Source organism: Arachis duranensis, chromosome 4 (genome assembly GCF_000817695.3).
Source record: "Arachis duranensis cultivar V14167 chromosome 4, aradu.V14167.gnm2.J7QH, whole genome shotgun sequence".
Lineage (NCBI taxonomy): Eukaryota > Viridiplantae > Streptophyta > Magnoliopsida > Fabales > Fabaceae > Arachis > Arachis duranensis.
This window is the reverse complement of record NC_029775.3, coordinates 117,256,002-117,283,930: the sequence shown is the minus strand read 5'-3', so window position 1 is coordinate 117,283,930 and position 27,929 is coordinate 117,256,002. Positions and strand designations below refer to the sequence as shown.

The 27,929-nt window shown below is 29.1% G+C and overlaps 2 protein-coding genes across 3 annotated transcripts; both read left to right on the top strand.

The window, feature by feature from the left end:
* The first annotated feature begins 4,791 nt into the window (after positions 1–4,791).
* LOC107486632 (serine carboxypeptidase-like 25) lies at positions 4,792–13,680 on the top strand. Of its 2 annotated transcripts, XM_016107188.3 has the most exons (8): positions 4,794–5,216; positions 7,955–8,158; positions 9,253–9,428; positions 10,217–10,504; positions 11,433–11,563; positions 11,650–11,745; positions 11,854–11,959; positions 13,282–13,680. In XM_016107188.3, exons 1-8 carry the CDS (start codon positions 4,940–4,942, stop codon positions 13,423–13,425), a joined length of 1,422 nt encoding a protein of 473 aa, XP_015962674.1. In that variant the 5' UTR covers positions 4,794–4,939; the 3' UTR covers positions 13,426–13,680. The 2 variants fall into 2 exon arrangements, with proteins under 2 accessions (XP_015962675.1, XP_015962674.1); XM_016107189.3 differs by lacking the exon at positions 7,955–8,158 and having other exon boundaries at positions 4,792–5,216.
* Positions 13,681–17,674: 3,994 nt separating this feature from the next.
* On the top strand, positions 17,675–20,604 carry LOC107486631 (exocyst complex component EXO70E2). Its single transcript, XM_016107187.3, has 2 exons — positions 17,675–17,946; positions 18,122–20,604. Exon 2 carries the CDS (start codon positions 18,359–18,361, stop codon positions 20,372–20,374), a length of 2,016 nt encoding a protein of 671 aa, XP_015962673.1. The 5' UTR covers positions 17,675–17,946; positions 18,122–18,358; the 3' UTR covers positions 20,375–20,604.
* The last annotated feature ends 7,325 nt before the right edge of the window (positions 20,605–27,929 follow it).

Below are 27,929 nucleotides of genomic sequence, written 5' to 3'. Positions count from 1 at the left end.
TATAAAATGAGAAACACTACATCAAAACCACCAAATACGACGGTATGGGACGATCTTAAATCGCTGCTAAATAGTTCTGCGACAGTTACTCACTCGTAGCTAAATTGGGTACCACTAAATGATTTAGTGCTATTCATTTTGTTATATCTATCTGTCTTGATATGTAACATCTGTCCTAAAAATTTGAATTAATAAAAAAAATATGAATGATATTTTTAATAATATAATATCGACAGTGACCTCTATGGGTATAAATACTCTTCTCTATATTTTCTGTAATTCTCAGAATCATCAATAATAGTTTTCATTCACAAAAGTTCAATTTCCTTATTCAATCTTTTACCTCAGTTCTTCTCCGTCCCTTAACCGTTAAAACTATTCATCATAACTAAAAAAAGGTTTATTTTAGATATGTAAACAATGTTTGACTTTGATTCAAGTTGTTTTTTTAACTTAATTATTCTTAATTTTAGTGTTTGATGCATAAAGTGGTGATTATCAACATATGAGTTATTATATTAGAGTCTCTGTAATCTTCTAACAATTTGATTAATAATGCCAATCTTGTTTATAGAAATAACATTGTCTTTTTTAAATTAAGTTTAAAAAATTAAACATTTCAAGCATTTTTTTTTATTTTAGTTAAATGTTATTGATATGTTTGAGAGTAAAACAACAATTAAGGCTCTGAAAATTTTGACCTCGAACTAATTATTTTCTGAATAAAAAAGTATTAATTTAGTCATCCACAATAACAAACGGTGGACACGTAAAATTCTTCTATCAATTTATCACGTAAAATTTAAGGGTATTGCTTACATGCACCGTTAAGTCGTTAACTATTGTGACATGTCTATTCATGAAAGATTGTCGTTTGAATAACAACTTTTGAAGTAAAATTTTACCTGTGTTAGGATTCATGATAAATTATATGCAAATTTAAAAGATAATAAATGTTTACCGTCTAAAACTACATAGTTTTCATACTCATGTGAGCAACAATGAAACACGAATCACAATAAATGATAAAATACATGAATAACTCTGTTTCGTTTTGTACTATTCATTGATAAAAAGATATATATGTCCACGCATTATTTATTATGACGAAAGGCTTAATTGGTAATTTTTTTTATCAAAGACTATTTAGTCTAAAAGGTATTATATATATTAAGAAAAGTATATGTAGATAATGAAAATACTAAATAATGTGAACAATAAATATATCGAATGTTCATTTTACTAGATATATGGATGGTTATTCTAATATTAAGATTTAAGTTAGTTATTTAAAGGTGTAATATGTTTTTATTTAATTGGTGGTTATTTGTATTGTTAAAAAAATTATTGGTTAGATACTATAACCCTATATATTAATGTGCTTTTTTTATATATGTTTAGGCTCTCTCTTGTACTGGTTCTCATTTGAATTCACTTCCTTAGCTTGATTTAAAACAACATCATTAGCCGCTGGTATATCTTAGAATGAAGGGATTATAATTTATTTGACGTATATAATGTTATGCATATGATTTTCAGCTTATATGTCACTTTTATTAGAAATTATTGTATTCAACCTAGTCAGTTCTAAAAACTAACTCAAAAAATTATATTGCATTTATCTAAATATTATTATCGGATCATAGTCTAATTAAATTACTAATTAATGTGTATATATAAATTCTAATAATAAATTCATTATTTATTATTTATTAAAATTACACACACATGCATATACAAGTCATGAATTCCCACAGCCATGATCAACCATGTTTTTTTTAGATACTCAATCAAGCATGTTTAGTGAACTTCAAATTATTATTATAATTTTATTTTAGTATTATGTCTAAGTAGGCTATTAAAAATCAAAACAATTAAATTTAAAGTTTAGTAATTAAGTTTTAAAATATGATATTATCTAAATAAATATTTGATTCTTATAAAATGGTGTTTTTTTAAATTTTGATCTCTATAAATTCCTTTTTTAATTTTGGATCAATAAAATTTTAAAAATTTTAATTTCTATTGTTAAATACTAAGATAACAGCCTAAATACTAATTAGGTAATAATAACTAATATTATATAATATAAAAATGTTATTTAAACCCAAAAGGATTGTCCCGCAAAGCGTGTAGGGGACTTGATGAGTGTTTGGTGAAGTTTTCTGTGTATTTTTCCTCATCAATTAAGTGAGTGTTTGATGAAATTGGTAAAATGAGAAGTCGCTTTTCATTTCAGAAATTTGTAAATGACATCATGTTCTTTTACATCAACACAGCTTTCTGACCATACAGGTTATAGGCAGAACAGTGTAAAGGCATTTAAAACTGATCCTTTTTTTTTATTATTTTGTAATAAAAATAATAATAAAAAATTTGCACTGCCAGATATTTGGGCTACCAATATTTGATCTACGTCTGCAATGACGGCAATAATTGGAGGGAACCAAAATTATGAACCCAAAAAAATCTATAATTATTAAGTTTGTACCATATATATATGGATCACAATCACAATATGACAAAAAGAATCACATAATTTGGTCAATTATGAATATATTGTACAAGACAAATTTGATACTATTATTCTAACTTATCTAATAACAAAACCCAGATTGAAGCAAAGTAGAATGAAGATGGAAGAGGATGATATATATATATAAATCCAAATTAATGAAAAATAAATAAGAGTAGTTCAGAGGTAGTCAAAGTTTGATGAGCTTAATTAATGGAGGATCAAAGGGACTATGCGTACACCATGTGAATGAGAGCCACTTGCATTGCATTCCCGTTCAAGAATGCGTAAAATAATCTTCATTTTATTTTTGTTCCCACTGAATTTAAGATTTGTTTGGATGAACTTTTTAAAAAAAAAATTTTTAAGTTAATTTTTTAAAAGATTTTATGAAGATGTAAAAGTAATTTTATATTTGGTATTTTATGTAAAAATATTTTTTTATTTATCAATTATATTTAGATATAATAATATAAAAGTACTCTTTTGTTTATTTATTACATAAAAATTATTTTTTTTAAAGAAAACAGATCTTTTAAAAAAATACAAATTACAGCTTTTTAAAAAAGATATTTTTTATTTTTCTAATACTTTTACTCTTATTATTAGAAATTTGTCAAATACATTAAAAAAAATCTTTTTTATTAAAAAAAATATTTTTTTTATCAAAATAATGCCGCCCAAACAAGCACTTAATATTATCACCGCCTACCTTTGTTGATAACACTTCAAATTTACGGCCATGAATTACATACTTTTTAATATTATTGTTATTTAATTAAAACAAGATTCAGCCATCCATTTTAATATATGGTTTAAACATATTTGTTAAGAATGTAAAAAAATGAAAAAAAGAGGGTGATGTAGTAATTACTAATTAATATTTCAAAAAAAAAAAAAACTTAAAATCCGTATCCTTTTCAACAAATATTTCTTCAATTTAATTTTTTTTATATATCTACAAAATATTTAGATTGTATAAATTTTATTTTTAAAATAAAATACAAAATAAAGACGAATTCTTATATCAAATTTCAAGAAGTAAAACAAATTTAGGGAGTAATTTTTTATAACCAATTTTAACCATTTTTTGTTTATTCTTAAAATAATTTTTTTAACTCATATCGAGTAATATTAGAAACCTAATGATATTTGTTGTTTTTGACTAGCAGTTAGCTAGCCAACAATATTTAAAAATATTAATTTAAAATATATTAGTAAATTATTAGACTAAAAATATTAGGTTAAATAGTTGAAGATATTAGAAGTATTAATTAATATAAAATAAAATTATTATTAGCCATTAATTTTTTTTTATCTACACTTGTAAATCTAACTTCAATTCTTAACATATTTCCTCTCTCAAGCATATTTTGTATACACAAAAATTCAACCACATCTTATGAAAAAGTTTCATTAACCAAAAGGGGACAATGTCCCTGGTCATTTCATTTTATTCTTAGAAATTGAATATAAATTTTATATCAGTCCTTTTTAAAATATTTGTTTTAATTTTTTTTTATTGCGAAATAATTTTTAGTGCTCTCTGAATTCAATTTAGGTCTGCTTCTGACTAATCAACCATTTATATATAAAATATATGATATAATATAAAATATACATCAAAATAAATAAAATAATATATAATTTAATAACTTATTTTTAGTTTGTACATTATATTTTTGTATTTATCTCTCTCAAGACTTCAAACAAAATCATCATTGACTTGAATATTTTATTTCACTTTAGAATTTTTTTGTAATAGGATTTTGAATTTTTTTTTCTAGTATATAATTCTAGACAATCATATTAGTTATACATAAAAAATAAATCACTCATATAAATTAAAATACATATTAAAATATAAATATATATATTAAAAATAACTTAAATAATATATATAATGATAAATTTTTTTTTTGTACATAATATTTTAAAATTTAAATATTCATTTGGATGTTAATATGAGTCAATTAAAAAAAAACTAATATTAACCGTAAAAAAAAGAAAATCTTGTATTTCTGTAATTCTATCTAAGATGCAATGTCCAAACATGCATTACTATATCCTAGTTGAGGAACTAACCAATGGTAGTTAAGACATGAACAATGTCTATCCTCCCTCTACAGTTTTCATATCAACAATTTATGGATATAAGAGAAGCCCCCCAAAAATAGTAGCAGCTATACAACACAGGGTCAAATAAAATAACTAAATAAATAAATAAATAAAATGAGTCTCCTACCCCTAAGTGCACAAATTAAATTGTTTATGACACTCATAAATAATAACTCTCTCTCCTATTTAATCCTTCCCTTGAGGAGACACACAAACCTACCTTCCCTATAATTCTCACTCACTCATTTTCCATTTTCTTTTTCTCTCATCACTTTTCTTAACTCACACTCCCCTCTCCTCCTTAGCATGGATGAACAACATCATAAAAGGATCTTTGTTGTTCTTCATCAAGTGGTGGTGATTTTGTTGGTGATGGTGGTGGTGGTGGGACCAAGTAGTTGTGTTAAAGGAGGAGAAGAAGAAGATAGGATCTTGGAACTTCCTGGTCAACCAAAGGTGTCTTTTCAACAGTTTTCTGGCTATGTTACTGTCAACAAGGTTGCCGGTAGAGCACTCTTCTACTGGCTCACTGAATCTTCTCAAAACTCACTCAGAAAACCCCTTGTTATTTGGCTCAATGGAGGTTAGACATTAATTCATTCCATCTTTTTCATTTTCAAATCTCTCTCAATTTAAGTTGATTATTATATTCAACCAAATTAATTTTCTTTAGCATTTTCAATTTTGACATATTTTTTTGTTTATTAATTTAAGTGTAAGTAATTACTAATTAGCATGCATGCAAATTAAATAATCCACATATTCATGGCTTTTGAATATATACTTGGGTAGTATATACTTAAAATCACTGTTATATCGCTTATTTATGGACATTAATGCCATCATTATTTCTTCTCATTTGGGTACTTTAAACCACATGAAAGAGAATATAACTTAACAGTAATGATAGGAAAATAAAAAAAAAACAGCTGAAATTTTTTTTATTTAGTATTCATTAATTATCATAATAATTAATAAATACTAAATAAAATAAATTTTGAGTGTTTTTTGCTAATATTTTTTTGTTACCAAACATTTTTGATAACTTAATTACTAGTTACTACTATGCCGACATATAATATAGAAGACACAAAATGTACAAAAATATTTTCTGAACTTCCTCTTCAATATGGTGCTAGGTGAATTCTTGTGGAGGCATCTTTGTAAATTAAGTATATATGTATATATTTGGCCTTAGTCACACATACAAACAACAGTTGAATTTGATTTGAAAGATCAATGGAAACAATTATTCTTTTACATGTTATGTTACTTACTTTTTATTATTACCTTTAGATGTTACTCTCTTTTCCTTGTTTGATTACACCCTACTCCTGTGTCTCATAGACAATTAAGTGAGGCTAGCTCTAGAAGAATAAAATAAAAATAAAAATAAAATGAAATGCTTGGAGAAATGCATTAAATATTTTTTGGATACTGTAAAAGAAAACAAAAGAAAGTGTACGTAGAGCCCACATGAGTGGGTTGGCAATGGATAGGTTGGAATGATGACCTAACTAACAATGAATGGTACAAACCCAATGACCCATACACGACAACAATGTTACTAGTAAAAGAGAGACTTTTCAATGCTCAACTCTTCCCTTGGATTCTATTTATCAAGTAAAAATATACCAATACAGAAATACAAACTTACAAACATATATTTTTTTGTCTTTATTTTTAAAAAGTATAGAATAGAAAGTATAAAAAATATTCTTTTAAAAACATTAGAGTGTACTTGTTTTTTTTATTTTTAATATTTTCTATTTTCAGATTTTGTAAAAATAAAAAATAATAAAATTTTAAAAAATATATATTAAAAGTAAAAAAACAAAAAATAAAAAATGCGAATCAAAAGTCAAAACTTTGCATAATTATTTTTACACCTAACAAGGAGGAAAATATTTATCTAAGATAGTAATTAATATAGTTTTATGAATTATGAATAAACTAGGCATGATATTATTGTATCAACACCTAATATTTTGTCCTAATAAAAGGGTTATGATAGGAAGCATCATCAAAGCAACACTCTTGCTCTTAATAATATTGAAGGTTTGTTCAAGTCGATCTATGAGACTATGACTCTAGAATGTGTCTCTCACATTCTCTCTCTTCTGAAATCTATCTATATGTCTATGCTACACTTCACACTACACTACAATACAATAGTCACGCACGCATATACACACACGCGCATGCAGTTAATGCTTGAAAGCAACTAAAAACTAGCCTCATTAATGGCTTAATCAACCTCAGAGCCCTTATTTAAGGTTCTGTTAGCCGAGTTGTCAGCGCGTATTGGTGCACCATCAATGCAACCCTATTTTTAGTAGAGTTTCAGTGTGTGTCTAACCCTAAAATAATCTTCTTATATATCTCCACTTTTTTCTTTCACAGAGAAGCCTTTGAATTCAAATTATAAGTAGTTCAAATCACCTTTGGAAATAGAAAATTAAGTTGCTACAGAAAATAGGTGAACTTGTGACAAAACTATGATAATTAAGAAAAAAGAATTTCTTTGGTGAAAAGTGAAAATTATTGTTAAATATTTAAAGAAAATGTGCATTGCATATAATTTTTTTAATATTATTTTTTAAGATTAATATGTATTTTAAAGTCACATAATAAACTTGTTATTAGTGAAATTTTTTTTAAATATAACAAATTCAAGTTTTTAATGCATTTATTTTACTTTTGTTAAATGAAAATATTTAAAATTTTTCACTAATAATAAGTTTATCATGAGCCCTATGACACATATTAACTATATTTCTCAAAATTGTTTATTATTCTCTTCTTATATATTTGTAATTTTTTCTTTAATTTTAAATGTAAAAATTATGTTAATCATTTTCTAAACTTTATTGTCTTCTATTAATCATGTATATTTATTCAAAAATACTATTTGGACACTAAAATCAGTTATTAAAATCAGCCATGTGTGATTTAATTTATTTTTAAACGTGTATTTATATTCTCGCATATATTTTATATTAGTAGCTGACTTTGGTAACTAATTTTAATGTACACGTAACGCGTCCATATATTTATTAATGGAGTGCATTTTATCATCATACTTCAATTTGTTACATATTCAATAATAATTCTTTGTGTAAGTATATATAGTTTGTTTACTAATAATAAGTTTCTTACCTATAACATGGAATGCATGTGTCTGAATCATATTGTATTATTTATTTTACGAATTTAGCTAATTTGTATCTTTAATAATATTTTTTAAATTAAAAATGTAAGATAAAATATTTGTTTTTATAATACTCTTAACAATATATATATCCTTATGGAAAATATTAGGTCCCGGTTGTTCATCAGTAGCATATGGAGCTTCTGAAGAGATTGGCCCATTCAGAGTAAATAGGTCTGCTTCAGGACTATACATTAACAAGTTTTCATGGAACTCACTCGCTAACCTCCTATTCCTCGAAACCCCCGCCGGCGTCGGCTTCTCATACACCAACCGCTCCTCCGACCTACATGACACCGGCGACCGCCGCACCGGTAGGGACCCTCCCCCCTTCAATACACATTAATTACAACCACCATTCACGGTTCATGCATCTTTCATTGTTTGGTAGGCCATATAGAAGAAGTGATGATAAGATTAGGTTTTTATGATTGCCAAAAAATGAATAGCTGGATCAACTATAGCTTCACCAAATTAACTACTACTACTAACATCATTATCATTGTTACCATTATTTGATAATTTATTATTATCATTATGAACAATTTTAAAGAATCAGCATAATTTATTTTTTCTATCAGCAGTTAGTTAATAATATTAAAAAATATTAGTTAAAAATATAATATTAAATTACTGAATTAAAAATATTAGATTAATAACCAAAAATACTAGTCAATATCAATTAAAGTTGTTAATTTTCAAATTTTTCTCCATTATTATTATTATTATTAAGAGTCAAAAAACATCATCATTTAAAGTGACGTTTTTCAATTAAAAAAATAAGCTATCAATACATTAGGAATTATCTTAATGAGTGTACTAAGAGTACTTTATTGTTGTTTGTTATATATGTAGAAACGATATTTCATATTTGCATAATCTTTTATATACATTTTTATGCCATAAATGATAGATTTTTTGTTAATAACTTTAAATATAAAAAACAAAGAGCGATATAGAAGAAAAGTAAATACAAAAATAATAGATATAACATATTGGTACATCTTGCAACATTTTGTTATATATGTGTGTGTGTCAAACATAAATGCAATTAATTATTATGGAGTCCAATTTTTGTGGGGGGTCCACGTTCATCACCTAATAACTTATGTATTGACTATCTATCCACGTACCTTATTTAAAGTAGCCACAATTGTGTACTTATTATAGCTCTGCTTCTGTACAAAGACTACTCTTGATGTTACGGAAAGTTCCAAAACGTGATTCAAATCAAATCACAATAACGCCAAATCCCAATTTTGCTATCATCCATTTGTCTTACCATGTCATTTTCTTTACTTTAATTATGTATCTCAAACATTACATTGTAATTATATATTAAATTTCACCTACTAACAATGACTAATAATGGGTCCGTATTTATATGTTTTTGCATCAATTTTTTCAGCAAAAGACTCTCTGGAATTTGTAGTCCAATGGCTAGAAAGGTTCCCACGCTATAAAAATAGGGAGCTTTACATCACTGGAGAGAGCTATGCTGGCCATTATGTGCCTCAACTAGCTAGAGAAATTATCACTTATAACACCAACACTAAGTATCCCATCAATCTCAAAGGAATCATGGTAAATATATGTATACTCAACTTCCATTTATGCATTTACAATACTGATCTATAATAAAAAATTTTATGCAACAATGGTATTTGCTTTTATTTTTCATATTTAAAAACGTTATCATATAATAAATAAACATTACTTTAATATTAGTAATATTTTTTGGGATAAAGTATATTTTTTTTCTGAAGTTTGATAAAAATTTTAAAAATACTATTAAATTTTATTTTGTTTCAAAAATTTTCGATTTACATCAAATATACTCTTAATGGCTAATTTTTTTAAAAAAAAAGAACAAATTCAACAACAGTTACATGAGAATAACTTTTAACATAAGCAAATCAAATATAATTGTTATGCATTATTATTGAATTAATCTTAAAATTTTTTAAAATTTGGCTGTCGGAGTATATTTGATGCAAAGTAAAAAATTTTAAGACAAAATTAAAACAAAATAAATTTATGAATAATTTCAAAACTTTTGTCAAACTTTAAAAAAAAAATATACTTTAACCTATTTTTTAAATGATGCCAAAAAGTTACCTAACTACTATAGCTTGGCATAATAATAGGTATCCTATATAGCAAACACTTTCTTATCTCGATTTTGAGATTAAGGACCATTGTATTATGAGAACAGTATATGAATTGTTGCATAGATGGTGATAGACTGATCGATAGGTTTGTATTATTGTGGGGATCCATTAAATTTTATCTTTTTGTTAGGAGTAGTCCCTTTAATTTGTCATGAAATAATGGATAGTAATTAATTAATTGAAATGATGATGATGATGCAGGTTGGAAATGCAGTAACAGACAACTATTATGACAACTTAGGAACAGTGACATATTGGTGGAGCCATGCAATGATCTCTGACCAGACTTACAGGCAACTCATAAGCACTTGTGACTTCCACAGGCAGAAGGAATCTGATGAGTGTGAGTCTCTATATAGTTATGCCATGGATCAAGAATTCGGAAACATTGATCAGTACAACATCTATGCACCTCCTTGTAACAACTCCGACGGCAGCGCCGCCACCTCCCGCCGTGCCATGCGCCTACCCCATCGCCCCCATCATCCGGTAACAACTTCTGTGTCTCAGATATAATAATTATTTAAACCTGTTAAAAACAGGAGACTAAACTAGAAAAAAGAATTTGTGTATTATTGAGTGTTATCAAATTACCTACAATATAAAAGGATATTTATAGGTACTAAGAAAATTGTAATAATAAAGACGTAATCTTCTATAATAAATATTTAGATATAATAAATAATACTAATTGATCCTAATTACTCCTAATTATATTCTAACAAAACCCATCATTTTTGTCTCTCTCTCTTTGTGTTTTATGTCTTATTTCTTAAAAATCAACATACAATGACATTAATTTATGCTACTCAAAATTTTTCTTTTTGGACTTTACTAAAAAATTCACATTAGTTTTTTTTTATGTTAAATTTTCTTTAGATTAACCAGGAATAATCCAGTTAGAGATATAATTATTCATATTCTTCCTTCAATCAATTTAAGCTTTTGATAAAAGTAATTTTATGATATGCTATCAAATTTTTTATGAACGAAAAAATTTAGAGTTTGATATTTATTAAATCCCAAAAAAAAGAAAAATTTTTTAGCATAAGGTCAATAAAAAAAAGTAAATTTATGCAAAAAATTCAAGCAAATACAGATACTTGACGTAACATGTTAGAAATATCAAAAATGCTATGTGCATACGTACTAAAATCAAACATCATATATTTTAATATAAATACATGTATTATTTAATGTATTTTTAATAAATAATTTATATTTTATATTAGTGTCTGATCTTGATAATTGATTTTAATAAGCACTTAGCATTATGCTAGATATAATTATACAGTGTCTTCTCCTTTCATTTCTTCCAAACTTAATCTGATAGGAGAAGATGCACGAATAATTATATATTTAGCAAATGGCATAATCTTGTTGAAAAATTGATGAAAATGATTTATTTTGTTATCAGGCAGTCAGGCAATTGTCCGGGTATGATCCATGTACGGAAAAGTATGCAGAGATATACTACAATAGACCAGATGTTCAGAAAGCACTTCATGCTAACACTACTGGAATTCCTTATAAGTGGACTGCTTGCAGGTCACCTCTTAATTTAAATTGTTAATTAAAGAATTAATATATAATTATCAAGTTAATTGAATTGTTTTCTGGATCGTTTTGTGCAGTGAGGTTTTGAATCGAAACTGGAATGATACAGATGTATCAGTGCTACCAATTTATAGACAGTTGATGGCCAACAGAATACGAGTTTGGGTGTTCAGGTTTGTTAGATAGTTAGTTGGATTTTGCTTTGCATATACTTTATTTAATTTCATGAATTAATTAAAAAGGCAAAAATTAATCATAAATATATATGTTATGTTTGATAGTGGAGACGTAGATTCAGTGGTGCCGGTTACAGCAACTAGATATGCACTTGCACAGCTTAAGGTGGCAACTAAAATACCATGGTATCCTTGGTATGTCAAAAATCAGGTTAGTGCAAAATAATAATGATTAATTAATTATCACATTGTTCTTCTAATCCTGCCTCTCATTCATTAATCGTTTTACATCTATCCTTCGTTTTACATCTATCCTTTGTAAAATTGTTGTATTAAGTATATATCTAGTCTTGATATAATAAAGTCTCGAATAATGGGCTGTTTGTCATATATAACCAAGAAATTCAAATAGGCTTTTTCAAGTTTGGAAATTAAAAAACAAAGGATATATATAGTTGTAAGATAAGAAGTGAAACATTTATCATCCTTAGATAATGACCTTAGTGGAAGTTAAGTAACAAATAATTGTAGAAAGGCAATTACTCTGCTATTCTTTGAAAATTAGAGGCTAATAAATTATCCTATGTAATAAATTTAATTGTATACGCAACATATTTAAATTAAATTTAAATAAGATTTAATTACTCTGTTGGTCCCTATAGTTTTTTTTTTAAATTGGGTCTCTGCACCAATTTTTTTTCAATTAAGTTCCTCTTAGTAGTAATTGGCTTAATTTTATAGAGACCCAACTGAAAAAAAAAGAATTGGTACAGAGACCTAAATAAAAGAAAAAAAAAGTATAGGGACCTAATTAAAAAAATTTAGTGCAAAGACTCAATTAAAAAGAAAAAAAGTATAAAGACCTAATTGAAAATTTTGCGAAACTATAGAGATTAGCAGGGTAATTAAACTTTTAAATAATTAACTTAATACATTATTTTATTTTCATAAGATTATAAAATTTGAAAAATATTTGTGTAATCTTACAATATATTCCATGTGTGTTTCAAAAGCACCCATTTCCTAGAAGTATAACTATATGTATAAGATAGGTTCAATATATAAGTAAGTTTGGTTGGTGGAGTAGTTAGCTTATTCATTCATTTAAGCAAGTGTCGGAGTTTGAATCTCACATGCAGCAATTCATTGATCAACAGTAAACTATTAAATAGAACTCAGATTTACGACAGATTAATCTTTAACCTATCAAATTAAAAGATAATGTGAAAAAAAAGTTCAATATATGATTATTTTCTATAATAATATTCAATGTGTCTTTGGAAAGTACCTTTTTTTCGAACTTTAACTATATATATTAGATAGTAGATTGGTTCAACATTAAATTATTTCATGTATTAAAAGTGTGCATATAAGATAATACATAAGAGAGAATAATAATTTAAAGGATACGGGAGCAATAATTACCTAGAAAGTAATTTTTTTCTCATCTTCTTTAACCTTTAGAAAATCTAATTGGTGTTTTTCCATCTTATATATATTTTAATTCAAAATAATTTGATGTATTATGTGAAGGTTGGAGGGTGGACTGAAGTATATGAAGGGCTAACATTTGCGACAGTGAGAGGGGCAGGTCATGAAGTTCCATTATTCAAGCCAAGAGCAGCTCTTCAGTTATTTAAATCATTTCTTTCAGGAAGTCCTCTCCCTAAGTCCTAAAATTAATCAATAATCAATCACGTTGTAAAACAAAATTAAGAAGCTAGCAAGGTTAGGAAAAAAGGAAGCCAAGAAGAAAAGAAAAAAAGAAAAAAATATGGGGGTGATAGAGAAAATTTTAAACAAGTGTAAAAGGCCATAGCTGCTAATTTAATTTCTATATTTGCATTACCGCCGTCAATATATATTGTTGTGAACAAAAAGTTTAATGCCATTTTTCTTAATCGGAAAATTAACAAGAGGCGTTAATGGAAAGAGCTTGATAATGAGTTTATTCTAAATTGTGAGCGTTGTGTTTTGTTCAGATCTTTAATTCTTCCTCATGATATTCACATAACAAGTGAATTTGATGTGTGGTTTAAACATGACTGATAGTCATGAACAAGTTTAATTTAACAATTGCAATGATTCCTAAGTTATATTATCATTTAATGGAATATACATGTGGTGATTATCTACATGAAAATGTTTGCATTTGAAAATATAACTAAGATGTAATTATATATTATATTAAAATAATTTAGTTAAACATATTAAATTATGTAATGGTTTAATACGATTTAAGTTTATCTTAATCTTTTAAATATCTACACAAGTTACAAGTCTGTTTAATCTAATTCGTCTGAATTAGTCAAACATATTCAAAACTTGTATGACTAAAATATTAAAAAAAGTCTAGTCGACTCGACTAAATCGAGGTTTGATCGGCTCAAACATCAAAGTGAGTCTGGTAGACTCGAATTAAAATCTTATTCAGATGACTTTCAGATATTAGGATGGTCGGAATTAATTTTTAATTATCATTTTTGTATTAAAACATCTTCGTGAATATTAAGTAATCACTATTATACCATGAATTATAGATCAAATGACATAATTTTTCCATCTCACTTAAGAGAACGCGAATTCGAATCTCTCTATCTTCGATAAAAAAAAAAGTAATCATTATTATATACAATGGTAAACTGCCATATGTTCATGCACCGTGCATATATATATTCACATGTGTTAAATAAATTGCCAATAAGGCGAATTACATAACTCTTACGAACTTTCAACTTTGAACCTTTCGGTACTTATCTAATCTTTCGTTTGCTTTTTTCCATTTATAGTAGCGCTCTATATATATGTGTTGCTTGCTGGTGATATTGGTGAGGTTGACTAAAATATTAGCATAAAGTCATAAACTATAGATGGAACAATTCGAATTCTATCATATTCTATAATGGAAAGGAAAATCAAAATCATGTCAAAGTAAGAAAAGACAGAAACGTCCACGGATCTAGAACAACGGCGGCGTATTGTGGTGCCTTAAAAGTTATTGACCCTTCTTCAACATAGCGACGGAGCTTCAAGTTAATTAATATGTAATCTGCAGTTTTCCTTTTATTATTAAAAGTATAATAATTTAACAAAGCATGCTAATTAACTCTAATTAATATTATTAGCGACGACGATATAAGAAATGTTGAATTTGTAGTAGAATTTGAACTTCTAATAGATACAAAGTAATATAACATTAATCATTATCCATAATAATGTATCTGCTAAATATTTTGTAAAGACAAAACTAATATAAAAGATTGATTATATTAACTCTTTAATATAATTTGAATATTATATTTTTTATCAGATACAAAATATGCAATGTAATTTATAATGTTTGAAACAACTAAAAAAAGAACGGTTAACATTATTTTTTAATTAAAAAATAGTTTGTGACATGAAAAATAAATTAAAGTTCTATTTTTTTTCTTAAATTTTTCATAGTTCTCCTAACATTATTAAACACCTATTATTTATACAAGAAATAACAATAGTATATATTTACCAACGAGTTATATAACTCAAATGATATAGTCTTTTTATATTTACCTAGAAATTTGGATTTGAGTTTCACTCCTAACTTTAAACAAAAATTGTATACATTCACTATTTTCTATTAATAAGGCAAAAAAATAATCCCCTTTCATGTCTACTTATGCATGTTTTCTAATAAATTAAAAAATAATGTTATATGATCAGTAAATATTATTATTTTTTACTAATATTTGACTAATAATAATTTATATTCATATTTACAGAAATTATTTATACATAAAATATATAATTTGCATAATTGCACCTTTATTTACTAAAATTTTATACACATAAATTAATACAGCCTGCACTTATATTTTTAAGAGATTGAATATATGAATTAGTAAAATTTATTTATTAAAAATAATTTAATATTTGTAATGATCAAATGATAATAAAAAATACTAAAAATTTTTAGTCACTAAAAATTTCTCTAAATTAAATAATATGTAAATACTTCTATAACCATTCATTTGGTAAAAATATTTTTCTCAACATGACTTTAAATAAAAAAAGACTATCCGTATAGAGCTTGATTAATTAATAACCTAACTAACAATTGTTAATAAGATTCAAAGCATTATTCATGCGCGGTTCTTCCACAACATCATTTGTAAAGTCTGTTCACACCTCAACAAAAAAACAAGAGAAGAAGAAGAAGAAGTAGTAGTACTAGGGTATGCAATGTTGAATAGAAATTAGGATAACTATCTTTCTATAGCTTTGATTTTGTTTGGTCTCGTCTTCACAATGAAAAAGTGGGGATCCAGCAAGACCAACATGGCAACATATAACAACGGGGGCATTTTTGTAATTGTACCACTTCAAAGTTCAAACCATACCTTAGCTTCTTTTACACCATGGACCAAATTAAACCGTTTTGTTTATTTATTTGTTTATTTTTGTGTGTGTATATATGTTTCTCCATTTCATTAAATTGAATGAGGCATAACGAGGGTGGGAATTCAAGAAGAGAAAAAATGGATGGAGAAGAATTGAATTTTTTTTTTTTTGGTCAAACAGAATTGAATTGAAAAAAGACCCGAGAAAGTAGCAATGGACCTAGATGGGACATAATTTTATGATCGCTTACCATTTAGGTTTGGGTTTTAAAAAATAACTATTTTAGGAGTATATCAAAAATTGATAGTTAAATTAGTTATTTTCAAAATTAATTATTGTCTCTAGTTGTTTATTATTAATTTTGTGCCGCCCAAATTGATCATAACCGCTAATCAATAACAAAAACTAGAAAGATCTGATGCCTTTATAAAAAGAAACCATTAAAAAAAAGGTTAAAGCACATTACTTTTGAAATGGGATACTATAATGTACACGGTTGATGGATTTTATTTTATGTTTTGGTACTTGATAATAATAAAAAATCCAAATTCAAAATAAGGAATCGCCTACTTATAATCTTACCAAAAGTTGCCAGCAATTAAGGGAGAAAAACACCCCACAACATCAGCCACCATGTGTGAAAAAAAATCCAGCATAAAGAAAAAGATTCAGGTCAAAAACTAAATAGTGGTGAAAGAGCTTAGTTGTTTTTGTTATTGACTTATTGTTGTTTTTTTTTTCTTTTTTTTTTTTGGCATTAGTCATCATTTACCAAACTTGCAGATTTTGTTTTTTATATTGGGATAGCAACGGTATTTTTTCTAAATGTGAATTGATGGGGTTGTTATTCTCAAATGTGGAACTGTTTAGTTAGACAAACAAAAATCGGACTGTTCGATTTGTGAGAAATACAAAAATTGGACCGAAGAATTTATGAAATTGAATCGAGGAATTTGTGAGAATACAAAAATCAGACTGAGGGATTTCTGTTAAAAAAAATAAAAAATTTGAAGTATAAAAATCGGACCTTTCGATTTGTGTATCTTTTATATTTTTAAAAAACACCCAAAATTACAATATTAAGGTATATCACTATTTTTATTTCCATATAAAAAAACCGCAAACTTGGTTACAATAATTCAATAGAACATTAATAAATCACTAATATATTTATTAGATACAAAATAATATGATATATTTAGTAGAATCACAAAATCAGTTAATCCATACATAAAGTTTAATTTGAATCTGAAACCGCCATAAATTATAATAAAAGAATATTTGTGAGTTCAAAAAGTCATTTTGCCATCATAGTTCTTTCTTTTTCTCTACACACGGAGATTAAACTTTAATTAAAAAGTTTTAATTAGAGAACAGCATATCTTAAATGAGCTATTAAATTAAAGCATGTGTAAGATGATATAAAATATAGTAACAGAGAGATAAAAAGTCATCACAAGCGGACAAAGGACTTGTACGAAATTTTCCAATTTTTTAAGGTTTGTTTGTAAGTTTGTAATAAGTAGTTGAAGCCAGTGAATAAGGAAAGACACAAAAAGAAAGAGAGAGAGAGAGAGATTGGTCATAGAAATTGCAGCCACACCCATCATTTCTTTTCTTGGATTCAGATTTTTGGAGCTCCAAAAATCTTGCTCTCTCTTTCACTTCCTTCTTCTCTTAATCAGTTAATCCCAAAACAACACAGCTGAGACTGCACTTTGCACCGTACAGTTTCTTCTCCCTTGTGTTTCTATTGTCTCTGCAGATCTTTGCTGAAGACTCCAACTGTTTTAACCTTATTCTTCTGTGGAGGTTGAGGTAGGCCTTTGTGCTTTCTTCTTCTTATTCTTCTTGTTATTGTACTGATGTTATTCTTTTGTATTGTTCATGGTTCATTTTTGGGGTTGTAGTATATAAGTACTTGATTATTGTAGTAATAGGTTTTGTTCTGTGTCTTTGACTAAAAAAAGGTAACTTTTTGGGGTTTATGCAGGAAAAAGGAGGTTTTTCTTCATACCCATGTGCAAAATTTGTTTTTTGAGCTTTATTGATTGGTCCTGATAAGGTTCTGCTGCTAATTCGTTCTTCTGTGTGGTGTGTATTGTGAGCTACTACTATTGAAGCTGTGTGGTGAAAGGATTTTTCATTTTACAGAAGGAAGTGGTATTGTATTTAGGATTCAATCAATCTTGTTTCCTTTTTTGTTTGGAGTTTTTTCTTTGGGTTCCTTATGGCTGTTGAGGAATCTGAGCCTGTGATTCCTGAACTAGAAAGAGAAGAGAATTTGATAGCTGCAGCAAGACATATTGTGAAGGCATTAGGATCAAACAAGAACCTTACCACTGATGCCAAGAAGATTCTGGCTGATCTTGGCTCCAAGTTGTCATCCATGAGCATTCCTAGTGAGATGGAGGAGGGGAAGGAAGGGGAGGAGGATGAGGAGGAAGAGGAAGAGGAGGAGGAAGGTGGTGTGAATGCTACTGAGGATCGGATCAATGTGATTCAGGAGAAAATCATGAGATGGGAGGAAGATCAGTCTATGATTTGGGATTTAGGGCCCGAAGAAGCATCTGAGTATTTGAATGCGGCTAATGAAGCTCGCCGTTTGATTGAGAAGTTGGAGAGTTTCAATTTGAGTAAAGATGACCAAGAGTATAAGCTTTTGCAGAGGGCTTATAGTGTTCTTCAAACAGCTATGGCACGCCTCGAGGAAGAGTTCAGGAACTTGCTTATCCAGAACAGGCAACCTTTTGAACCTGAATATGTGTCTTTTCGATCGAGCGAAGAAGATCCTGTTGATGAGAACTCTATCGTCTCCTTGGGTGATGAATCAGTTGAGGAATCACTTCAAAGAGATAGTGTCAGCAGAGCTGCAGAGGAGCACATAATTGATTTAGTCCATCCGGGTGTGATCCCGGATCTCAGGTGCATTGCAAATCTATTGTTTGCTTCTAATTATGTCCAAGAATGTTCTCATGCTTATACAATTGTCAGAAGGGATGCTTTAGATGAGTGCCTCTTCATTCTTGAAATGGAAAGGTTAAGTATTGAAGATGTCTTGAAGATGGAATGGGGCACTTTGAATTCAAAAATCAAGAGATGGATTTGGGCTTTGAAAATCTTTGTTAGGGTGTATCTTGCAAGTGAGAGGTGGCTCAGCGACCAGATTTTCGGCGAAGGTGAACCTGTTAGCATTGCTTGTTTTGTTGATGCATCCAAGGCTTCAATACTGCAGCTTCTGAATTTTGGTGAAGCCATGTCTATTGGTCCTCACAAACCTGAGAAACTTTTTCGCATTCTCGACATGTATGAGGTTCTGGCAGACCTTATGCCAGACCTGGATTCTTTGTACTTAGATGATGTTGGCTCTTCTGTTAGAATTGAATGCCATGAGGTCTTGAAGAGACTTGGTGATTGCGTGAGGGTGACATTTATTGAATTTGAAAATGCCATTGCAGCAAATGCATCTACAAATCCTTTCATAGGTGGTGGAATACATCCTTTGACAAGATATGTCATGAATTATCTGAGGACTCTCACTGATTACAGTGAATCACTTAATCTGCTTCTGAAGGATCGAGACGAAGAGGATGCCATTTCCCTGTCACCTGATATGAGTCCAGGTACAGAAGAAGATAGCAAAAGCCCGGGTTCTCCGAGTGGAGTCTCCTCAATGACCCTCCACTTCCGATCGGTTGCATCGGTCTTGGAAAGTAACCTTGAGGAGAAGTCTTTGTTGTATAAAGAGGTTCCATTGCAGCATTTGTTCTTAATGAACAACCTACATTACATGGCTGAAAAAGTTAAGGGGTCTGAACTTCGGCTCATATATGGAGACGAATGGATTCGAAAGCGCAACTGGAAGTTTCAGCAGCATGCAATGAAATATGAGAGAGCTAGTTGGAGTTCCATTCTCAACTTGCTTAAGGATGAAGGGATTCATGTTCCTGGGACAACCTCCATCTCAAAAACTCTTCTTAGGGAGAGGCTGAGGAGCTTCTACCTCGGCTTTGAGGATGTTTACAGGATCCAAACAGCTTGGCTTATCCCGGATGTTCAGCTTCGCGAGGATTTGCGAATTTCGATATCACTCAAGGTAATCCAAGCTTATAGGACATTTTTTGGAAGGCATAATTGTCACCTAAATGACAAGTACATCAAATACAATGCTGATGATTTAGAAAATTACCTTCTGGATTTCTTTGAGGGATCTCAAAAATGTTTGCAAAATCCACATAGGAGGTGATATAAGATAGCCCTTAGAATAATCCTGTTCTCTAACAGAGGCTTGTATGTATTCACAAACAGGTTTGGGTCTCCATGCCTAAACCTTTTTGTTCCAATTAGTGTGCATTGTATGTATTCAATCAATATGATTGGAAAAGTTTGAGTTATGCTTCTTTCTGGCATTGTATTCTTTAGATTAATCAGATTTGATTGAAATAGAAGTAATAACATATTTTGTGTATTTTTTCATCTTTCAAAGTGTCCTATATTCAAATTCTTTTGTACTTTTTTTGTTACATAAAAAAAATTCACTCAAGATAATGAATTGTTCAAATACATCAATTTTCAGTGTATCACTTTATCCAAGTTTGAGAGTTAGTTTGAACTGCAACTGGTGCAGGTTTTGGATTTCAAGCTTAAGACCATAAACAAAAGTCAGCAATTGACTCCAATGAATGGTCCTCAAAGAAATCTATACAAGTCAAAATCTAGAAATATTGTTTAAAAGGTGAAATGCCTTTTTTTAATAACAAAAGAAGATATTTTTACTTTGACTTGTAGTAGATGAAATTGTCTGGCAATGAAAGATTTTGAAGTCAACTTAAGATTTTTTATGTCAGATACATTCACCAAGCGGCCTGCTGAAAAGTTATTACTTTCAATGAATTGGGATAGATTTCTGACTACTCACACGAAGATGTTAGTTAAGATATTAACACTTATAATTTTAAATAATTTAGTTAAGTATATCAAATCATCTATTGAGTTTTAGTTATTATCTTTATCTAAAGCCGTATTTACACGAATTTGATTTTGATGCAATGACAGTGTAATTATATCTATTTTTTTATGACTATTTATGCTACCAATATAAAAGATAATTATTTTTATTGATATGTCATTATGTAATTGAATATTTTGTCAGCAAATTTAATAGTATACAGAAGTTGTGAGTGGACACAATATTTATGCACAAATAATTAACAATGAATCATTGAATCTTCATTCCTTTATTTTAATTCTGACAGCAAATTATAATGAAGGACCTTTACTAGTCCTTCCAACTTTAAAGAGTGTAGTGCTGTCAAGTGAAAGGGACACTTACTTGAGCCACTTGGAGTCTCTATTGAAATTTGAAGGTCCTTCCTTAGAAAGAACTTGTCCAATTGTCAGCATTGGTGGTCAATATTTTTAATGTGGAATTGAATTTGGACCTAACACTTTTTGGTGCCATGTGAGTTATGCAGATAAGATGACCAATCCCTTAGCCCCACCAACCAATCAACCCCCTAATAAACGGAGAAAATGAATAAAATTGATACAATTTCATGGTTATGATGCATAAGACATTGCTTAAATTACAACTATTCTTTTGTTATTTTAATTGTATGTTCCAAAGGATTTGTGCTAAGTGGTGATGTTGATATTCTGTTAGACAATAAATAATGGTACATAATGTTTGAAATTGTGAACAACCACCCTATTTTTCTCTTAGTGATTCAATAAATGCTTCCTAGTTTCTACTATTTGGAGTTCATACTTTGATGTAACTAATTAACCGTTTTTTCGGTTTGTAGTTTTGCATAGTTGGAAAAAAATAGTAAATTAATTTTTGAAAAGATCATTCTTTCTGCAAAATAGTCCTTAAAATATTTTTTAATCAAATTTATCTTTAAAAAATTTTAAATTAGTCATGTGGTTCTTCTGTCACTTTCGTTGTTAACGGAATTAGAATTTGTTGATGTGGTACATTATATGATACCACAACACACACCTAGTAGTCATAATTAGGGGTATCATGGTAAGTTTATGAAATTAGATCAAATCAAACTCCAAATTGAAGAATTTCAATTCCTCAATATCTCCTTCCATTAGGTTTTGATTTGATCAAATTTTATAAACTTATTATGTTAACAACCAATTTTGACTCTTAGATGTGTCTTGTGGGTGTCACTTAAAGTGTCACATTAGTAAATTCTGACACTGTTAGCAAAGAAAGTGACAGAAGGACCAACGTAACTAAAAATTTTTGAAAAACGAATTTGATTGAAAAATTTCTAGAAACCAATTTAGAGAATAAGTGATCTTTCAAGTACTAATTTAACCATTTATTCTAAAAAAAACAGGTAATTGGCATAAGGTTAGGACAACAAATAAAAAAAGCCATGCTCTATTAATGAATAACATTAGTCATAAAGTAATGTACACAATAACACAAGCCTCTAATAAAGAAAAATATGAAGTTTGTACTTGTTGGGAGGTCTCCGTCATAAAAGTTATTAATATTTGTTGCAGTATTTAACTATCTATGACTATCATTAATATTTGTCATATTGGCATTTTTTAATACTATTTAAAAAGTTATTTAATAGAATCATTTGATTCTAACTCTTAATACAAATAATAGAATCGTATTATTAGTTATTTATGTAATGGTTTCTTGTATTGTAAACCATGCAAAAGAGTTCAGAAAAAAAATAAATCAGTACTAAATCCCCATAAGACAGATTTTTCATAATGAATCTCCTAAGCAGAAAAGGAAAAACATAATCCTAACAGAAAAAATGGGAACGAAAACTCAAGTTGCTTGGCCCCTCAATAGTGATGTGATTGAATCAAACAGACTAAAACTTTAACAGAAAAAGACTTGAAGTAAATGACTAGAAACAGAAAGTTCCACAAATCAATTAAATATTCTTGTTAGTGTGTAGAGGCCTATCATGGCTTGAAACAGTCAAATAATATGGTAGATCTTCATTGAGTAACATGTTTTTACAATAAATATGAGAAATGTTACATAACTGACATTTTTTTTAACTAAAATTAATTCTATCAATTTAGACGAAAGTTTCTAAAAGTAATAATGTGTCATGAACAAAAAAAAAAGTGTTTATGAACCATGACCTAGTTTTCTCATTAATGGAGTTGTTAATGGTCAATCACATATGGTGGACATTTCATTAATATCAAATGGTTTGAGTCTCAATCAATTAACCTAAACTCTATTTGAACAACTTGATCAATCCCATCCAATGAAAATTATTGTAGTCATGGTCTCATGGACTTAGTCAAGTAAACTTCAACATCTTCAAAATTATTGTCTCCACTAAGAAATCATGGATTCATATCAACTTGTACATTTCAAAACAGTACATCCCTTTTTCAGAAGCAATGCATGCACATATCTTAAACAAGTTGCTTGACTTGTGGAAGCAGGTTAATAATATATATATACTTGCACAAATCAATGTAATATAAAACTCAACTCAATGTTGATCCCTTTTTCTTTATTGTTTTGTTTAAGAGAGAGAGAGAAGGATAGCTCTTTGAAAGTCATGTCTTTTTTAGTAAATTATCAGAGGAGATTAGACTTAATGAACACATCCACCAAGTTAATATATAGTTTTTAAAATTAGATCCACTAATAGCTAAAAATTCACTCAATATTCCATACAACTATATAAAAATTGTCGTGTACTCGTGTTTATTAATCCAGTGTTTTTTTTGTCACATTGACAAAAGGAGTATGATACCTATGATTAAACAAACAAATGAAATCAAGTTAAACTTTAAAGTGGTTCTTGAAATTGGCTGATTGTACTTAAAAGGTTTTTGAGATTCTAATTGCATCATAAAAGTTATTGAAATTAAAAAAATTGTACCATATTAGTCCTTCACTCCCTCTTTATCGAGTTATTCCGAGAATGAATTCTCTTAATTTTTCTCTCAATTATTTGGTAAAGTGTAATCTCTCAACATTTAATATTTTCTCTTGATCCTATTTAAAGAAATATAAGGTGAAAATATTTGAGAGTATGTGTTTTAAAAATATGTGATTTTCTCCGGTTTAATTATGATATAAAGTTGACGTTGATTGTTCTTATTTTATGATTAAAGAATATAAGGTAAAAATATTTTCTCTCAAATACATTTGTTGAGTTTAGCAAACAAATAATAACATTTTGGTGATAACAAATATAGTGTAATTTGGGTTGATAATCCAAATTTGTTTTTGATGAGGTATTTAGGGTCTGTTTGGGAAACTTTAGAAATAACTTTTTTTAATTTTTGACTTATGAAAAGTAGTAGTATTAATGTCTGGTGCAATTTTCAAAATCAAATTGCAACTTTTTAAGAAGCTATTTACGAGCTTATAGAGAAGTTTTAAAAAATGACTTCTCTCATAATACTTCCACTTTTTATTACATTTCTATAAAATAAGTATTTTTAGAATTAAAAATACAAACACAAAATAACTTATTTATAAGTTACTTTTAACAGAAATATTTATTGTTTAAATTATTTTATCAAAATGAGCTTAATTAAGTTGGTTATCCAAACTAGATCTTAGTGGTGTATGTTCATTATGCAGTCCAAATATAAAAGACAAGCAGCCCAAATACAGTGATTCCAAGGCTGCTGAATGAAAAATGAATCATTAATCCAGCCCATTGCCTTCCGGAAGAGAAGAAGCAACCAAATAATGGCGGAGCTTTGGTGTCTTCGGATAATACCTGAAAAAAAAAAACTCATTTTTTATTCTGACATCAAAGAGGAAAAAAAAACGAAAAGCAAATTTGGAAGCTAGGTCAAATCAATAGAGTTTCAAATCAACTCATAAGGCTGATCTATTTTAGAAGAAAAAGATAAAAGTTTTTTATTATTAGGCAAGTAAATTATTTGTGAAATTCATCTTCTCTCTACATCACCATTTTGGATAATATAAAAAAAGTGGTGACTATTTTTTTTACTGTGAATCAATGGTTAAAATTGTTTTTTAGAGCCAAAGCACAAGATTAAGGACTTGAATTTGGCAAATCAAATTGAAAAATGAAATTGCCGCCGCTAATCCTCACTGCATTGCTTATTTCTAAATTCAAATCCCTGATTTTTGGGAATGATGGAAGACAAGAAAGTAAAGACCTCACCGGATTCTAAAATCAAGAAAGTAAATTCTAGTTGTGAAAACATAGCTCATACAAATAGAAAAATTACTTCAGTTTGTAAATAAGGAGAGAGAACCAGAGTTTTGAGTTTGATTAAGAGCTTTTCTATAAGAGTTCAACATTTTGGACAATATTTTTACATCAAAAAAATATTTTGTCAAGATGAAAAATTTTATTAGAGAGTGCTGAATAAAGTTTAACTTATAGCATTAAAGCTGTGCTACATAATCTCTTTCATATGTTATCATTCAATATTCTGTTTCAATGTTGTATCATTGAGAGAAAAGGCATAGAGAAATATTTGGAGAGAAAAGTCAAGATTTATTTCTTGTCTCCTTTGATTATTTTTCTGTTTTGTGTCTGGTGTCTGAGCTGTATCTCTTGCAAGTTGGGTAAACACTTTGCTGTTGAAAGCTATGATGAGTTTCTAGTCAAATCTAGTTTGGGTAGAAGCTGAATTTGTTCCAAATAGGATTGGATAGAATACTAGAAAAATTGGTGTATGTAATATTTGATATGATAGCGAAAATTCTACTGCTGTTGTGGTGGAAACTGGATGTAGGTTGCATTGCACAAGGCAACTGAATCAGGATACATAATTGTGTCATCTTCGTCTTCTCTGCATTGATTCTATCTTCTGCATTGCATTCCAAATCATCGCGTGCAGTATGCGAAGCTCGGCTTGTTTTCATCTTTTCTTTATAAAATTATATAGAACAAGTTGATCTCTTGACAAAAATAAAAAATTCATATAAAAATTAACATTATTGAGAATTTTATCCATAGTTTGATGCTTATTTATAACTAAAACCAATCACAACGGATTTGAGCCTTTGTTAACATATCTCTAATATTCTATTGTAAAATCTTGAAAGATTAGTCATCCACAAAAACATTGTTTGGAGTTTTGTGTCCCGGTGATGTTTTGAGGGTGTGATGGTGGGAACCGGTTTGAGTCTGAGTTTTCTGGTGAGTGAGGATTAAGACTTCGCGACGTCCTGAGCTGTTGCGGTGTGAAGGAGGGAGTTATTTGTAATGACACTCCGATGCTCAAGTCAGAGTTTGTACAGATGGCAGTAAGAGTATAGAGATAGCGACGTACTGTGGGGGAGGGGTAGGGCCCTCCCCTTATATATTCTGCTCCCTAGGACGGGTTTCACAGGATTCTCCTATAGTCCAGGAAATTTAATTTCCCCTTTCCAGCTGTAACGAGCAGTGCTGGAGGAGAGGGGGTGTTTGGGCGTTCTTATCGGATCGTTTGTTAGCTACTCGCCAGGTCGGCCGTTTGGGCCAGGCCGTTGCCTTAGGCGGGCCGGGTCGGAACAGTGCCCCAACGCGCCAGCTAGGGCGGCGAACACCGTAGGTGGCGCGTTCTCTTGCCTTTGGTAACCTCGTCGCCTCGAAGGAGCGTCCTGCGTCGCCTCGTTCTTCGCGTTGAGCATTTAATGTTCTTAATGTTCGGGACTTCGTGTCTCGAACGGGTCGGTGATGCTTTGAGGGTGTGATGGTGGGAACCAGTTTGGGTCTGGGTCTCTGATGAGTGAGGACTGAGGTTTCGCGATGTCCCGACCTGTTGCAGTGTGAAGGGGAGAGCCACTTGCAATGACACTTCGATGCCCAAATCAGAGTTTGTACAGATGGCAATAAGAGTATGGAGGTAGTGACGTACTATGGGGGAGGGACCCATCCCCTTATATATTCTGCTCCCTAGGGCGAGACCCACAGGATTCTCCTACCTTCTAAAAATTTTTTCCTTTCCAGTTGTAACAAGCAGTGCTGGAAGAGAGGGGTGTTTGGATGCTCTTATCGAGTCGTTTGTTAGCCACTCGCCGGGTCGGCTGTTCGGGCCGGAGTGCTGCCTCAGGCAGGCCGGACCGGAACAAACACTATATCAAACTTGGATAATTATCGTATGAAATCAAAAAATTATAATGCTTTATTGTAAGAAGAGTGTTAGGAGATTAGTAGATTTTGTGATTTATAATTATCAATTAATTATTATTAGTATTTTTAATAGTATGAAATTATATTTAATGGTGATGTGAGATTAGTTACTATTTTTAGTTAGTTAAATATTGACGAAATTTTAATAAAAATATTGACTTCCTAAATTTTTTCTTATTATAATTGAGTAAATTATTATTTTAATAGTTAAAAGTTAAATTTACGGATAAAATGGTCTTTTTTTTAAAACAATCCAATAAGGCAATAATAACATTTTTTTCAAACAAATATTTTATGTATACTGAAAAAGTTATTAAATTAATTACTATATAGTTTATATATATTTAAATATATTAATTTATATATTTTATAATTAAATAATTAATTATTAAAATAATCAAATCATCAATAGAAAAATAATAATATTAGTCAAACATATAATAAACGAATAATTAAATTTATTTATAATAATATAATAAAATTTCCGGATTAATTAGTGGCTAATGTTTGGTATATAATAAATTAATAATTATTTTTTCCTCCGAAAAATTAAATGACAAACATGGGAATCTAACGGTTAGTGTTACTCAAGCAGAAACATCCGAGCAGGCACGATCATGCCACGTGGCAGTTTCCAAATCCAAACCCTATTTTAGGTTAGCTTCGAGCAGCAACAAGGGTTTT

What these genes read in the sequence shown, in the direction of transcription:
- LOC107486632 (XM_016107188.3), top strand. Translation starts at nt 4,940, where the DNA reads ATGGATGAACAACATCATAAAAGGATCTTTGTTGTTCTTCATCAAGTG. An exon ending in CACCGGCGACCGCCGCACCG is followed by an intron (nt 8,159 to 9,252) that starts GTAGGGACCCTC and finishes CAATTTTTTCAG; the next exon opens with CAAAAGACTCTCTGGAATTT. An exon ending in TATAAGTGGACTGCTTGCAG is followed by an intron (nt 11,564 to 11,649) that starts GTCACCTCTTAA and finishes CGTTTTGTGCAG; the next exon opens with TGAGGTTTTGAATCGAAACT.
- LOC107486631 (XM_016107187.3), top strand. Translation starts at nt 18,359, where the DNA reads ATGGCTGTTGAGGAATCTGAGCCTGTGATTCCTGAACTAGAAAGAGAA.